Raw genomic sequence first — 16,593 nt, 5'->3', positions numbered from 1 at the left:
TCATAACATTCAACTGGGTTGGTACTAAAGAAAAAAAAATAGTAATGAACAAACAATATGCAATTCATCAAAAGCACAAGAATTACTGATTTTTCCAGAAGAAACCTAAACACAAGTTTAATTTGAAAAATAATATGTCATACAGTGGGTATTGTTATAATAGTGAGTGATATCTACTGAACTCTTTATACAATCACCTCTGATTAAGTAAATAGTTAAAAACTTCTCTGGTACATTAACTGTTCTTTCCCCATATACACATCCTATAACTCAAAAAGACAATTAACTCGCCAGTTATGAAATACCTTTTAATTTGATACAACCTGCTTCGATAACAAACCAATAACAAACAGAGACGGACTTCAAAACTATATTTTTTAAGATATAAACACAAGCAATATATGTTATTAACATTGTTGTTCAGAGGAATCTTTATTTTCTGTTTAGAAAAAAAGCTTTTCATTTTTTTTCTATATATATATATATATATATATATTTTTTTTTTTTTGGATTGTTGTTTGGGAGGGATTCTCGCCACTGATTACCAATTAAAATTTACCTTCACTTTAACATTTTTCACATTTTCAACATTTTCTATTTCTGCATCCATCGTTATTCCCAAAACTAGTCCTGCTGTAAACTTATGAACATTTTCAGAATCTGCTGCTGGTTCATGTATAATTGCACTTGCTTGCTTCACTCTTTCCAGCCCACCACAAGAGTCCACATTTAAGCGCAATGATGGGCAAGGACAAGATTGTAACAAAGGCTGGAGAACTCTAGCAACAGTTCCAGGTTTAGGATCTTCAAGCAAATCCAAATCTCTGAATAATGCAGTTGTAAAACTATCTGGATGGAGTTCTTGTTCTTCCTGGAACCTATATATAAAATCAATTATCAGTTCTACATGCACATCAGTGTTTCCACTACAATGGCATTCTTGGCAAAATGCAAAAACACTATCTCAATTGTAATTAAAAAAAAAGCATTTTTACTTTTTTGCTCAAATAAAAAGTGAATTAATTAAAAAAAGAAAGAATGTATGATCCAAGAGAGCAGACAAGAATGGAGATAATCAACTTAACTTTTCAAGTCTTAGCTAAGATGTTTAAATTACTATTAACAATTCATTTTTTCAAGGCACGAGCCGCCATGACTAGTGCCTTGAAAAAATGAGGGGCCCAGATCATGGGTGCACTCACCTTATTTGTGTTAAATAAATACAATTAAATTCATTTTAAACACAGGAAAAGCTACAAAATACTTAAAACTGCTAAGAAGTAAGTCACAAAAGATAATAATATCATGTTTATGTTCATGATTGCTGTCAGGATGGTGCACTTTCACCCACTGACTTTCAAAATAAAATATTTTATCAAATAAGGAAAAGCTACAAAATACATCACGAAAATTATGAATCTCATGTTTATGTCCAGTAAGCTTTCTGGCACTGCAGTACGCCTCCCTTGCAGCATTGGTAGGGGCTGCAAGGGAGGCACTTTCACCATATGGCTTTTCAAAATAGTTATGAATTTTAAAAAGCAATATTAATCTAGTATTTTTAATAGTAATATTGTTTCTAATCTTTTTTAAGAACAAATTATTTGAATGAGTAAAAAATTATTATTATTTTTTTTTTAGCAAAGCCAAAATACAAAAGTCCAAAAATATTGTGATAGGAGAAATATGTAAAAATTATAAATTAATTAACTTTAACATAAATGAAAATACATCTCAGTATTCACTTTAAAATAAAAATAGGTTAACTAAATTAAAAAAAAAAAAAAAAACTAAAAACATAATTTAAAACACTAGGGGAAAAAACACAGATAATCCCCGGCAGCGTATAAACCACACCTCATTAATTTAACAATTTTTCAACAGGTTATATGCAGGAAAATATGGTACAATTCATTATTTTAAAATTCCAATTATGTACGCACAAACAAAAAAAAAGAGAGGAAAATAAATAAGTTAAACATCGTCTGAAAAAAGTGAGGAGGGCCCGGGCCCCTTCCCACGAGCCGCCACTAACTATTAAGTTCAACAATACTTAGTTCTATCCGGCATTATGTCCCGCCCAATAACTGCATTATTAAGAGGAGGGGACTGCAATGTTTTAAAAACCAAACATGTGTTTTCTTAATGGTAAACAACATCCAAGATTTTTTATTTTACATTTGGAAGAAAATGGCTGCTGTACTTATTTCTTTAAAGATTTCATAGATGAAATTATTATTTTTTTTTCAACTGGAGAAGAGGTATTTAGAAAGATATGATATTGTGTAACACATTTTAGCATTTTGCTAAAACTTTTTCCCCCCAAGTTTAGCTTTTATTCTAAAGAACTTTTGAACCCAGCTTAAGCCCTGATGCACATTTCATAGAAATTTTGAGAATGGTTAATTTTGATTTAATTTTAACAAAGTAATAAATAAATAATTTTAATTATAATAATAAAATAATAAGTTTTTGTTATAGTATCTGGCTGATGGTTATGGGTGGGGTACAAGAGAAACATTTTTGCTTATGTTTTCTAACAAAAGCTAATTAATTTACTTCATTTAATTGATCAACATTTTAAAATTAACTTTATTGTATAGTAAGTGAAAAACAAATTCCAGTTTTTACACCATGCAAAAATTTTGTTTTGACAGCTAAAAGGCAAACTGCCCTTTAAAAGTGAACACTAAAAAAAAATTAAAACTGTTACGAAGACTTTAAAATATTTTAAATTATTCACACAAAATAATTTGCCTCCCATAACAGAACAAATTGCAGTTTCATCGGGTCAGAAAAAATCTTGACATCCCAAAAACATCAACAGGTTGAAAAACCTAAACCATCTGAGATTCATCAAAATCTTTTGCATGCTTTTTTAATGACACAAGGGGAAGAAGCATGCCAAGTTTCACCTAAATTCAAGACTAGGTGTTATATTGCATTTTCTTGTTTGCTTTGACCCAACAACTCAATTTAAGTTAAGAAAGAAATAATAAACAAAATGAGCCAACTTAAGAGCATATGTTGCAATACCTACAAACTTCCAAAATAATTGAAACTTTCACGGGATGCAAAAGGATTAAAATCTCAAACAAGGCAAACAATTTTCGATGAATCACATGTTTGGCGATGGTATATTTCCCAAATATATGTTCTTCGAGGTAAATTGTGGTGTCTGAAGATCAAGAAGAAAAAATAGAATAGAAGATGCAAGGAAACAGAAATTACAAAATACAGGAAATAAGGATTTTTTCAGATTTATAGGAATATAGGAGCATTACAAGACCTGTTAGTAAGATATCCCTATCGTATTAGCTTTTTCACCAACCCAAACTGCCTCACTCTGTGGGTTAAATGAAGAAATGGACAGTATCTAACATTAGGAGATGCCTGGCGCTGAGTGGAAAATTTGAGGCAGAGAAGTATTGGAGTGCAGGAGGTCAAATGATGAAAAATGTATATACTTATCAAATTTAACAGCTTTTTTTGTTCTCTTTTAAACATTTGTCTTATTTTCTGCTATAAAAAAAAGAAAAAAAAAATCTAGAAAAGAGGAAAGAAAAGATTATTAAGAATTGATGTTAAGACCATACCTTTGTAAAGAATCAACTTGTTCCAAAAAAGCTTCACAGGGCCCTAATGCAGAGGTATTGCTACCTCTGATCAACACCATCAGTTGTAGGGATAAAGCTCTCAATCTAAGTTGTCTTAGACAAATTATCTCTTCACTATTGAGACCCAGAAATTGATGGCTCAAGCAAAATGACAGTTGCAAAAACTAAGAAAAAAGAAGGAGTTTTATTTATGTAAAGGTTACATAATAGTTATCATTGCTTGTTACTAAAACAAGTTAAAGTGACAAAATATCAAGCATCTTATTACTTTTGAAGGGATAAGAATGTTTCCAAGAGATGAAAAATTTATAATCATGTAATTTTTGGTAATTTTACAATTATTTTTTTTTTTTGCTCATAAAGCATTTAAGTCTTAAAAGTGTCACACTTACCAATGTTATCCAGGCCCGGATCTACATACCCGCAAGAGAGGGTGGGGGGGGGGGGGGCAGTACTAAAGAGATCATAGCTCTCAGTGGCATAGAAATCCAGTAGGCAGTTAGGGGCCCTAATTTTTTGCGTCCCCCCCACCACAAAAAGTTTAGAGCAAAATTTATAGATCTGAGCCTGATGTTATCTAACACTTATAAAAGTCTTTTCATATAAAATTAGAATCAACTGTACCTAGGATAACTTCCAAAATGAAAAATGCAAATAAAATATTGATTGTTATACAAATGAGCCATTGATAACATCTTTCTGCAGACAAAGGAAAGTTTCATTGCAGTGCCTCTCATAACTCATCACTGGATTATCTGCAAAAATGATTTTATTAGTTAATAAGTTTCTGCTGGTAATAATGACTAGTTTGTATTCTTTAATTAGTTTTTTGCTTTATTACTGCACTAAAAAGTCAAAATATTAGTTTACAAAAAAAATTGTTATTTTAAAATTAAGTTGACATAAAATTAAAAAAAAAAAAAAGATAATTTTGCACACAGAAACTTATTAATCAATAGAATCACTTTCTTTTTTTGATTTTAGCTAATAGAGTGATTCGGTTTAAGAGTCTGCAATGATTTTTTTTTTCTTTTTGTCTTGAGAAGTTCTTTGGAAAGTCACTGTCAATCATAGGCGGATTTACGGGGGTGCCAGGGGGTGCGCCGCACCCCCAAAATTTTTGGTTGGGTTTTGGAAAAATTAGTTTAGTGTATTTCACTCAGAAACGCAGTTGGGGGAAAAAATTCATAGCTGCTATACTAATTAATTTACTTGAATCCAGTGTATCACCACACGTCGCTAGTGTAAGAAAAACATAACTGTGCTCATATTAAGAATTAAAGTAATTTTATCCATTTGGGAAAAAAAACCTAATAAATAATTTCATAAAAGTAAAGAAACTTCTCAAACAATTTTTTGTTCAATGCTGTGTTATTAGAGAATAATTGCATGTTCTGTAATTGGGTATTTATTCGTATATCAACACCAATTCTTCTATTTTGAAACAACAATGGCTAATAAGGCCCCCCCCCCCCATAAAAAACATGGCTATTGCAAGAAACTTTATCAATAAAATCTACACCAAAATCAACCGAAAACCAACATTTTTAAGGTAAATTTTCAAACATTTTTGAAGGAGGACTCCCGGACATTTTGCTGCAGTGGTGCATCCAGGGGGGCACAAGACTGGTGACCCTCCCCACAAAATGATGAGTAGATGTTTTTAAAAACATATTCTTTATTATTGAACAGAAGAAATGATCTCATTTTGGGAAAACACAGTTATTTCACGAAAAAAAAAAATGTTGGGAAAAAATATTAATTTCTTTCGAAAATAAATATTGACATTTAAATTTTTCAACAGCTTCAGATTATTGGCCGCAAATTGTGTGTCTCCTCCCCCCTCCTCGCACAATCCTCTTTCTTTCATATCTCCCCCTCCCTTTTTTTTCATTTTTTCTATTAGTCCTCAAAATTTTTCTTCTCCAAAGCCCTTTCTCCAGCCAAATTTATTACAGAGTGCCTCAAATTTCGTTTCTTGGGCTTCACTTTCACAAAATTTCCAAGGAAGATCTTCTAATCACCTAAATACGTTTAAAATTGCGTTTTTGGAGCTTCAGTTTTGGAAAACTGCAGTGTCCCTAACGTTACTAAATATGGTCTTACACTCATGTGTTTAAGACTTTAATTTTGGAAAATATTCGAACAAGGATCTCCGAACCACTTTCTCTAATACCATCAAAGAGTGTTAATAGTTTTGTTTTGAAAACTACTATTTCGAAATATTTAAGTGGGAGGATCCTTTTTTTTTAATACCATGGAGCATTGCAGAAGAACTTCATTTTTAGGACTTCAATTTCGAAAAATTTCCAGGGGAGAGCTCCAGAACACCCCGTCCGGTAACAGCATTGAAAATTGTCCTCCGTAGTATTTTTGGAGCTTCAATTATGAAAATTTAAAGAGGTAGCGTAGGGGAGGAGAGTGGGTACGTATTTCTATCTGCTTTTCAAAAAATCGATTGGCGACAGTCTGTGAGTCTTATTCCTAACCCAAACTATAAATATGGACTATAATCACATTTATAAGACTAAAATTTCTAAAAATAGCTTTTTAACCACACATATCTTTCTTGCCCCTAAAATATCACCAAGAACTGTAAAACTGCGTTTTCAAAACTACTATTTCAAATTTTTTCTGGGGAGTGAATCCCATTCCAAACCAGTAGCTGGATTCACTCGTTGCTTCTAATATCGACTTTTGTTTAAGACTTTTTCTTCTGCAGTTTGAAATGTTAAGAATTACCCATCTCTTAATCTTACTAAATATGGTTTACATCGCGTTTTTTACACTTAAAAGTGTGTTTCCCACTGAAATTATTTTCTGATTTCGCCACTGCCTTGTTATTCTGGGAATACCCCCCCCCCCCAGATCCCTGTTATTGTTGCACCCCCAAATATTTCGGCCTAAATCCGCCTATGCTGTCAATGCCTCATTTCTTTATAAAAATTAAAGAAAATTTCTCAGAATGTTCTTCAAATGTTCTCAATGTGTCATTTCTTCATAAATTTTTTCTTTTAATTTCACAGAGTATTCTTCAAATGTTACTTTATCTTGAAATAATAGTTGAAATTAATATATATTAACTGTGTTATCAGAAAAAATTACTGAAAATATGCTTTTACTTTTTCATTGAAATAACTTAACTTCTCCTTAGATTTATTTTATTTTCCTAACAGCATGATTTCTGTATATACAAAGAGTAGTTATAAAACTAAATTCGACAAATTGTGTACATTTATTATAATTAATTTTTTTAAATAAAAAGTATTATGAAAATGTTTGTGATGACATTGCATAATAAAATAATGAATATAAAGAAACCTCACAAGAAAGCCTTACGTAATGGAAGTAAACAGATTGAAAATTTGGATTCAGAATATCCACATTATATAAGATCAAATATTTTACTTTAGCCAAAAAGAAAAAAGTAAATAGCCTGCAAGTTTAAATGCAAGCTAGTTGCATTTAAAAAAAAAAAAAAACTTTATGAAACACTTCTGACTTCTCCAGCAACACTCACAGAATCATGCAATAAAAGCCACTTCAAAACTTATTCATCTAAACAAGAAATTTCTGCAACTTATTTTTGCTAAGCATAGCTTATACTTAGATCCTCATCATAACAGTAATCAGAAGCTGAAGGGGATGTTTGTTGATGCAGACAGAGGAGCTGAATCTGTACCAAGCTTATCATTGGTAGATCTATAACTTGAGTTAGGAGGAGGGTCAGTTGAATTCATAAGCTTATATTCAACACTATCTATAAATGAGGTAAGATAATATAATGTAAATGAGCAAGTGGGGGTTGTGCAGTGTTCAGTGCTTTAAGGGGGGTAAGCTAGTTTAGCATTACAAAGGTGGCAGGGGAATGTAAAAATTGATTCTTAGCTTTTTCTACCTTATGATGGCCTGAGCAAAAGAAACAAATTCTTATTTTAAAATGTGATTTTAAATTTTATTAGATTAAAATTAAAATAATCTGATTTAAACAAAATGAAATCTGAATTAAATTTTCAAAATCTGATCTTTTTTCTTCAAAAAAAAAAAGGAAAAATCAACTCATTGTGCAGCAACGCCAAAATTCAACAGGGTTAGGATGCTACTTCTAGCTTTTCTTGGGCAAGAAATGTTTTACACAACTCAAGTTTATGAAACTAATAGTAAGCAATGATCACCAATGAATCATTATGCCAAGGGGAATGTAAAAAGATGTCACATGACAGATCTCTGTGAAGCTATTTTTATGATTCTAAAAGGAAATAGTCCTACTGGCATTCTTCCTCTTATATCCATTTCAGCTAGTTACTTTGAGGTACAAGATCCTCTGTGTAGTTTGCTTGAATGTTACTGATTTTCATGATTTCACTTATAGTTGGGGCAAACCGAAACCTAACCTGGAGGTGTTGTAATGCTGTGATTAGGATCTGCGTAGTCTTCATAATGCTGCCAGGTTAGGTTTCCCCCACTACAGTAATGGAGATGCAAGCCTCAGGTCTGGAACTTTTATCAATAGGATTAAAAATTGAAGGGGAACTGGAATAGAAGTGGCTGGTCCACCTCTGCACTCTTAATAGATGAATTTAAATCAATGAATTGTGGATTTCCATGTGTCTTTTTAATATTAGAACTACAGTTAATTTGAATTATGAGTCTTTCCATAGTAGCTTACCTGTTCAAGTGATGATTTCAAGGCACTGCTTTGCAATGGTGATAGCAAAGACGGATTTAACCAATTTTTATTGGAAATAATCTGAAAATAACAATCTAATATAGCAACTGAAATAATGACATTAAAAATATGAACATACAAGTTAAAACAAGATAATATTTTGGAATACCAGCACTTTATGGTAAAGAGGAAAGAAATCCTTAAATATAGCACCAAATAAAATTGAATACATTTATAAGAAATTCTATAACTCCACACAATTTCAATAATAAATTAAATTAAGTCTTATAACCCTAGTGATATTTCATTTTCGGACAATGGGAAATTTGTCATTGCATTCAAAAGCAACATGAAAGTTAAATACAATCAAGCCTCCTTATTGCGACACCTGGACGTTATGTGACTTTTCTAAAGCCCTGAACTTATGGCAGATCATCTTAAGTGGTAAGTGGCTCCAGATTTAACGACTGTTTACTGTGAAACCCCGGCAAGCATGACCCTTTAAACCAGTGGTGCCCAACCTTTTTCTACCCAAAGCTGGTACCTCACATTAAAGTGGTTCTTTCTGGTCAGAACACATAAAATATCAACATTTTTCTAAATATATAACTTGGGAAATTAAAGAAAAAGAAAAAAATTTAGAAACCAACACTTGTGATCACTACTACGCTCCTTTCATTAAATGCATCTCTTTTTCAGAAGCTAATTTCTGATTAATTGGCTCCAAACTTGTAACTTTGTCATTGATTGTGCTTTTTGATTTGTAACCTTTAACAAAACAATAGGCCACACGTATTATGACTTTACGTTGGGCACCACTGCTTTAAGCTATTAAGACAGGATTGGATTTTTACAATTAAACAATAATGAAAACCAGTGAAAACATTAATTGTACATTTAATTTTTTTCACAACTGTTTGGACAAGCAATAAGAGACTTATGTCATCATAGCCCATGCATGCCACCTCAAGGACAGCAGGGTGTGATACACTACTCAAGAGAATCTTTACTTTTCACTTAAACATAAATGTCATAAAAAGACCGAATATTTAAATTGTTATTCCATAAGTAAGCAACCCTGATTTAAGAAGTATTTAAGTGGTTAGTAAAAATAAATGATAAACTATATATTTTATGATTTTAGTATTGTCTTAGTCCAGGGGTTCCCGACCTGGGTGCTACAAAGTATCCATTGTATCAATATATATACGTATAAATATAAATCAACTAGGGTGCCGTGAATTGGAAACTGCTCCTGCCTTCGTCGATAGTTCAAATTATGTTAACTAAATCTAATTAAGTATGTCATATTATTTAATTTATGTAAATTTTAGTTTTATGATTAAAATGTATTTTGAAGCTATTCTGGTCAAGACATTATTCTGTTCTTTGACAACATTTTGTTGACTGTCAAAGGGCAACAATAACAAGGTTTGACTATGTATAAGAATCTTTCTTAAAAGTTTTATAGTGTATAAATTTGATTTATAAGTTATTACTCAACTCGGATGTTATTAAAAAAATTCATATTGTAAATCTTCTGTTTTACAATTATTATTATTTTCCCCTGAAATATGTCGATTCCTAAAAAAGTTCATCATTAGCCCTCACTAACTTAGAAAGTCAAGTTTAGTTCCAACATACCAGCTTCTTAAAAAGTTCACAGCTTTATGTTTATTAGCAACAAAGATGAAAATGTTAACAAAAAGAACTTAAAAAGTTTTACTTTTGCTAAAACTAACTGGCACTGAATATACATTGCTGCACAGTTTGCAGCAGCAGACAGTTTTGGCTCAATTGCAGATAGTTGCTTCAAATCCCTAGAAAAAACAATAAAAAAGATAAGCAAAATTCAAAAACAAGTACATTATATTGTAAATGCATCTGGCCTCAACCAATTTTTCTCACAATTGTTTTTCTTTTTTTATTCTGTAGATCTGAAAAAAATTCTTTTTTATTTTTTATTATATTTTCACCTTGAAAATTTAATAAAGCCCACCATTGCATGAAATATTTTGCAATAATTTTTTATAAGTGTTTAAAAAGTAATACAAATTACAATATGATTTAGCAGAATACATGCATTTTGACAATGTTACAGTATGTCATCTAAACAAATCGAGGTTCTTATGCTTTAGACTAAAAATAGAGTTGAAATACCATTTTTGAAAAAACAAAAAACTACACTTAACATAAAGACAGGCTTTATGTACCTTAAAAATTCATCATAAAAGTGTGGGAAAATGTTTTTCTCATTGACATTTACACATGTCTCTACGATAAATTATACATTAAGTAAAATTTGTATTTACTCAAAAATGGATTCCCAAGAATAAAAAAATCTTCAAATGTGTCCATAATGATATAATAAATTTATCGGTCAAGAAGAAATATGCTAATTTTAAATTTTTTTTTTTAATTTGAAAAGATTTTTTAAAATAAATATCTTATTTTTAAAGAAAAAAAAGAATTAAGCAATTAAGTGTTAACTAATTTAAAAGCTAGCAGTTTTGCAAAAAATGGAGCTACTTATAAATTTATTAAGTACTAAAATGAAATTAACATAAAATAAATTAAATTAAATTACCAGAATAAATAACAAAATTAGTCACCTTAAGCCTGCATTTTTGAAAAGAAATTCCATCCTTTCAAATGATTGAAACATTTGCAGGATGTAAAAATATGGAAATCTCAAACATGGTTATTTGAAAAAGTGGCCTTTGAAATTAGTAATTAACTCACATGATATGATCATCCAAAATTTTAGGAAAGGCTACATGCAATAAAAATCAAATATGCATAATTTACAACATTTCTGTCTGATCCTGAAGAAAAAGTGAGACTTCATCCATAAAGCCTAATCTTAATAGATATCAGCAATAATAAAAATAAGCTCCATTCCTTATGCTTAAATTTTAAAGCTTTGTTTAAATAAATTGTTTAAAAATCATTTAAGAAATTTTACGTCAGTTTTTCAAAAATCTTATTAAAGTCAGAAAATATTAGTTGAAAGTTTTTACTTTCGCTGCAAATAAACCATTCCTGGAGTGTTGCAAGCAAAATATACTATTCAATAAAAACCAGGGGTTCAATAAAAATTGTGGAGATTAAAAAGTTTTCAATTTGTCAAAGAAATTAATAAATACTGCACTAGAGCAAAGAGAGCTCTCATTATAAATACTATTAATATTAGTTATATGGCAACCAATTTCTTTTAGCAATAAGTTTCAAGTGTTATTATTTAAAAGGGAAATTATATAACATTTACTGTTTGTCAGCTATAACCATTTTCTAAAGAACAAATGAGGCAAGAAAGAAAGGGATGTAAGTGGACTTTTTAAAGTTTTGAGTAAAAGGCATGCAAAGTTCAAACCATGGGTAAGCTTCCACTTTTTCTAAATCACAATATTTTATGCCAGCACTTTTCATGGCTACTATTGCTATCACTTGCCACCACAAGTGTGAGAATTTCCCTACTACTTGCACCAGATATCTCTAATTTATTTTTGACACTTACAATTCTTTGCTTCTAAAAGCTTCAAATATGGTCAAACAAAAGTAATTTTTTTTTTTATTTGGACAAAAACGATTTAAAATGTACTTTTTTAAAAAAATAAACCATAAAATTCAAGATGCATTTAGTTTTTTTCAAGCACTTGAAAATGAATTTTTATTTCTGGCAGTTTTCCAGGTTTTCTTAAAAGTGAATGAATCATGATTGATGCTAAAGTCTCATCAGAGTTGTAACATCAATCCGAACTGAGTTTCTTGGCTACATGCGAAATGATTCACACAAACTAAGGCTTGGCTTATCCTGCTGCAAAGCAGCTTATCTGACTGAAAATACTGTAAATGCTAACTTGAAAGGGCTGCAATTAATGCAAATTATAATCTGCTGAGAATTATTATGAAGTAACTTAAGCAGGGGTATTAGTGATTTGAAAATTTTGGGTTGCTGTTTCCGAAATTGTTGGGCTGACTACACATTCTAAAACTCTAAAGTAATTTTTTAGAAAAATGCTTAAAATGTTTTTTTTTTCAATGATTTTTGTATGCATATTTGAAGAGTTTTCCTTGGGGCAGGGGGGGGGGGGCAGGTTTCCTCATAGTTTCAGAAAATTTCACTGTCTTTAGAACATTTTACTAGAGTTCACTATCGTCCCTGAATTTACGGTAACCTCTTGGAGCATAAACCTACAAAATAGCTTACATAGAGATTTTACAAGTGAATTAAAATAAATATCACTCATAACAGATCTTACTGAATAGAAGTCTCTAATATGCTTTGCCGAGCTTTAGGATTTCGATGTTCGGCAGCTGCTACTCTCTCTAACACTTGATTCAAAAATTTCCGGGAGTGTTCATCGGATGATTCCACTTTCACAGGAACTATTGTCACACTTCTCAACTAGAAATTTAAAAATCGATATTTTTTCTTCAAATTATAATGTAGACACATTGGAACAAACCAGAGAGAAAGAGAGAGAGAGAAGGGAGGACAATATAAGTTTCCACACATAATAAAATTTTACTAAAACATGTACCATGCATCCTCTATCAAATAATAGAAGGATAGTTATACCTATAAGCATGCATGTTTATAGCAGTAAGTAAATATCTGCTCTATTGAATAAGATTTAAGTTATCCCGTAAGGCTAGGGCAAGACAGCCTGATTAGAACTTAGAGCAGGAATTAGTAAATGGAGGGAGCTAATTCACTCATTGGCTTAATAAAAGCTTAGGCAAAGAGCTCAAATCACATGATATAGCAACGACAAATGGTTTACACGTTTAGCATGAAACTGGCAAGAGAAACCTGTTTTCTTCCAATGCTTCACTTTAAAATATATTAGGTGACTTGGTGTCTTTGCTTTACAAATAAAAGTCTTCACTAACTCCATTTTATCCATTCTTGATGGTCTGAAACAGCCATAAACAAGCAGGAGGTAGATATCCTCCCACTGAAGATGAGATTACATTCACACTGGCAACCAAAATTAATTTAGCACACTAGTGAGAGTCTGCTAACATGGTGCACTTCATCTTGTAAAGTGAAGAAACACAAAAGCTTGTCAAGCAACAAATTTTATTTTTTTCCCAAAATATTTTTTGAAAAACTTTTATATTTTATTAATGTATAAAAAGAATTAAATAATAAAAAATGTTCATTTTTGATGAGTTTTTTCCCTTTGGAAACATAAGCCACAAGTCAGGGGTTTCAGAAAATTGTATTGCCCTCAGGTCTAAGAATTGGAGGAGCTTAGCTGTGAATAGGTTGAAGTTGGATACAGCTAGTGTAGAAGCTCCTGGCCTACCCTGGGCTGTTGAGCTATGCATGACGATGAAGAAGTTAAATGTTTTAATAGGATGCTATAATTTATTGCTACATTTGAAATGTTTTCTGTAAAAATTCCCAAATTATTAACTTTACTTTTAAAATAATATTTTAAAGATAGTACCCAACTTTGTTTATTTTACTAAAAGTTTCCCATCAACATTAAGTTCCCTATTGTACTTGTTTTTTCTTTTATAAAATAACAATTACAAACATACTTTTAAGTTTTTTTGCTGATTTTTATACTACTGTACAAAATAACAATTGAAACTATGCAAACAGTAATACAACTATTTGGACATAATGTTTACCTTAAGCTGAGGTACTAGATGAGGTAAAGTATCTTTTAAATAGGAGTAATGTTTCTGAGTGTATTCATCAAACAAAGACATCATAACTGGACAGTTCACAGCAGCATTGAAGACAAGTATCAAATTGCAAATATCTATCAAATTAAGGATGTTGAACTTTGACAAAACTGTATGGATCACAGAAAAATAAAACATTTTGCAAACATAAATGTGTCTGAAATAATAAATTAAATAAAATAATAATCATTTTGACCACTTGGGGGCACAACAACAATTTTCGGACGTACAGGCTTTCCATGTGACATACAAATGTGGTTGAAATTGTTTAAAAATCATTATTTAAAACAAAACTATGTATTTTCTTTAAAGTGGCTTGTTTGATCCTCAGCTTTATGAATTTGTATTCATTTCTTCTCATTGCTACACCTGTACAATCATCTTGGTTGCTCACTTTTTAGAAGTTACGATTGTTAATATGACATTGCACGGAAAGAGAAGGAATGGAAAATACGGCATCATGGGGAATCAGAAAGCTTTAGATCAACGTAAGGTTTCCGAAGCCGATCTGTGTGGCCTGTTATTTTATTCCATGTTATAGGTCGAAAAGCATGATCAGTGAAAATGTCACAAATTTGGAGCCAAATATTCAGAAAATGGTTTCTGAAAAACAAATGCATTAAAAAATAAACATCAAGTAATGATAACAATAATCATTAGTTTTAATTTTCTTTCCTTTTCCATATTTTCCCATGTTACTTAGAAAAGAATGAAATATTTTCAAATTTTGTGTCAATATATTTCTGAAATGCGGAACTGATTTGAATGTGAGGTGAGGCCCTTGAGCAGAAAAAGGTTGGGCACCACCGCTTCAGACCATCTTTTGCTCTATGCAATTGAAGCATTTCACGAGTAAAATTAGTCTTGCTTGAGACCAACATTTCAAAAAAGAGTTCGAATCATTTTCCTTGGATGAAAGAAATGTAAAACAATTTATCAGACCAGCATCAAAATGTTCAGCAAACACTTAGTCAAGAACTTACACATTCTTTTGGTAATTGATTTATGGCTTTTAAGAATGAATAGAAAATATTATTCTTTTCATAAATCCGTTTTCTTTGTCTAGGGATAATATCATTCAGTGCCTTAAGTGATTTCCAAGTAGAATGCTGATGATGGGAAAAGCGAAGTGATTTTCTTTATGGAAAATGAAAATGATTTTCTTTATGCCGGTGAAATGTGACAAAAAGCTAATCAAAGGAAAAAGAAACGAAGATAAAGTTAATTTCAGTAAAAGTGATCACCCAAACATCGGTTCCAAAACACAAATCCTTATAATTTGCAGCATAATACAAAAACAAAGCGGTCGGTTCAAAGAGCAGATTGGGAGTTTAGATGTGTTAAATAAAAGATTAAAAAAACTTTATTTTGTTCAGTCCACAACATGAAGAGAAAACAGATAGGTGATGCAAAAATTTGGTTGTTGTTGGAAGATGAACTTTTGGAGAAAGTTCATCGCAACACACCAAAGAAATTTGGCTACAGAAAAATAATGGCTGACACTTATGTGAAAATTCAAGCTAAAGGACACCTTTAGCAGCAACAGAAACTATCATTGCTGCAAATCATGATTTAAAAATGGCAAATGTTCCTTCGCTCACACAGAGCAGAATGATGGATAGATACTTCAAATTTCCAAAGAGATGTTGCACTGCAGGTAACTAATACAGTACAACCTTGATATCTCGAATCTCTCGGGACGGGAAAATTTTTTGAGATATCAAGTTTTTGAGTTATAAAGGTTTTTAAAAAATTACACTCCTAACTCTCACATTTGCACACACGTACACTATATGCATTTATATATGTACTACTGGACCACATCGAATTACGATCAATAAAGTAGTCTTCAATATTTCACTAGATTTGAAATTTTCTAATTGTCAAAAGTGCACAGGATAAGATTTTGAAATGAACAAAAATTTCAACTTGGTTTTTTCACCTAAAAATTTAAAAATTCTAATTTCATCTTTAATCAGTAACCTCACATTCAAAAAGTTCTCAGCAGCCATTTTGTAGGAGTTAAAAAAGCTAAATGAAGAAAACAAGGAACGCATTTCCGTTTTCGCTTGAAAACTGACGGACAAAAAATCGAACCCCCTTTCCTCAAAGAGACAACATGTTCGAGAGAAATGCACAAAGATTCTAAATTCTGGGGAAAACACTGCACCCCCTTCATGCCAACACTCCTCTATTATCTTGTCCCAATCCCCTATCACAAAATTTCCAAAGAAAAGGGATGAAAAACGTTAAGCAATTCTCCCTGGAATTGGTTTTACTACAAAAATTGCCGAAGCAAAACGACAATTGAAACTTGCTTCTGTGCAAAAAATTTCAACATATCAAGGGTTTCGAAAAATAAATTTCGAGATAACTATGGAAAATACATAGGGGTTTTTATAGAAAATGCTGGGGAAAATTTTTGTTTCGAGACATCAAGGGTTTCGAGATAAGGAGATTCAAGATATCAAGGTTTGACTGTATTTGAATTCCTTACATGACTGCTAGGTTAATTTGTTTCTGGTGTATAAAAAGGTAATGCAGACTATTATGTCACGATTGGTAGAGCTAAGTGTTGGTATTTGTACAAGTATATTATTGATA

General features: G+C 31.3%; 1 protein-coding gene across 1 annotated transcript in view; it reads right to left on the bottom strand.

Annotated features, from left to right (window-relative positions):
- The window catches only part of LOC129234126 (integrator complex subunit 4-like), a 61,329-nt gene that overhangs the window by 4,305 nt on the left and 40,431 nt on the right, over window positions 1-16,593 (bottom strand). Inside the window, exons 12-17 of the mRNA XM_054868019.1 lie at window positions 13,933-14,066; window positions 12,549-12,694; window positions 10,013-10,106; window positions 8,287-8,367; window positions 3,597-3,781; window positions 560-878 (exon numbers count right to left, since the gene is read on the bottom strand). Of these exons, the coding sequence (XP_054723994.1) occupies window positions 560-878; window positions 3,597-3,781; window positions 8,287-8,367; window positions 10,013-10,106; window positions 12,549-12,694; window positions 13,933-14,066 (959 nt within the window). The remainder of the gene's footprint in view (window positions 1-559; window positions 879-3,596; window positions 3,782-8,286; window positions 8,368-10,012; window positions 10,107-12,548; window positions 12,695-13,932; window positions 14,067-16,593) is intronic.

Source organism: Uloborus diversus, chromosome 1 (genome assembly GCF_026930045.1).
Source record: "Uloborus diversus isolate 005 chromosome 1, Udiv.v.3.1, whole genome shotgun sequence".
In the NCBI taxonomy this organism is placed as follows: Eukaryota; Metazoa; Arthropoda; class Arachnida; order Araneae; family Uloboridae; genus Uloborus; species Uloborus diversus.
The sequence above is the reverse complement of the archived record's forward strand: the minus strand, read 5'-3'. Positions and strand labels throughout refer to the sequence as shown.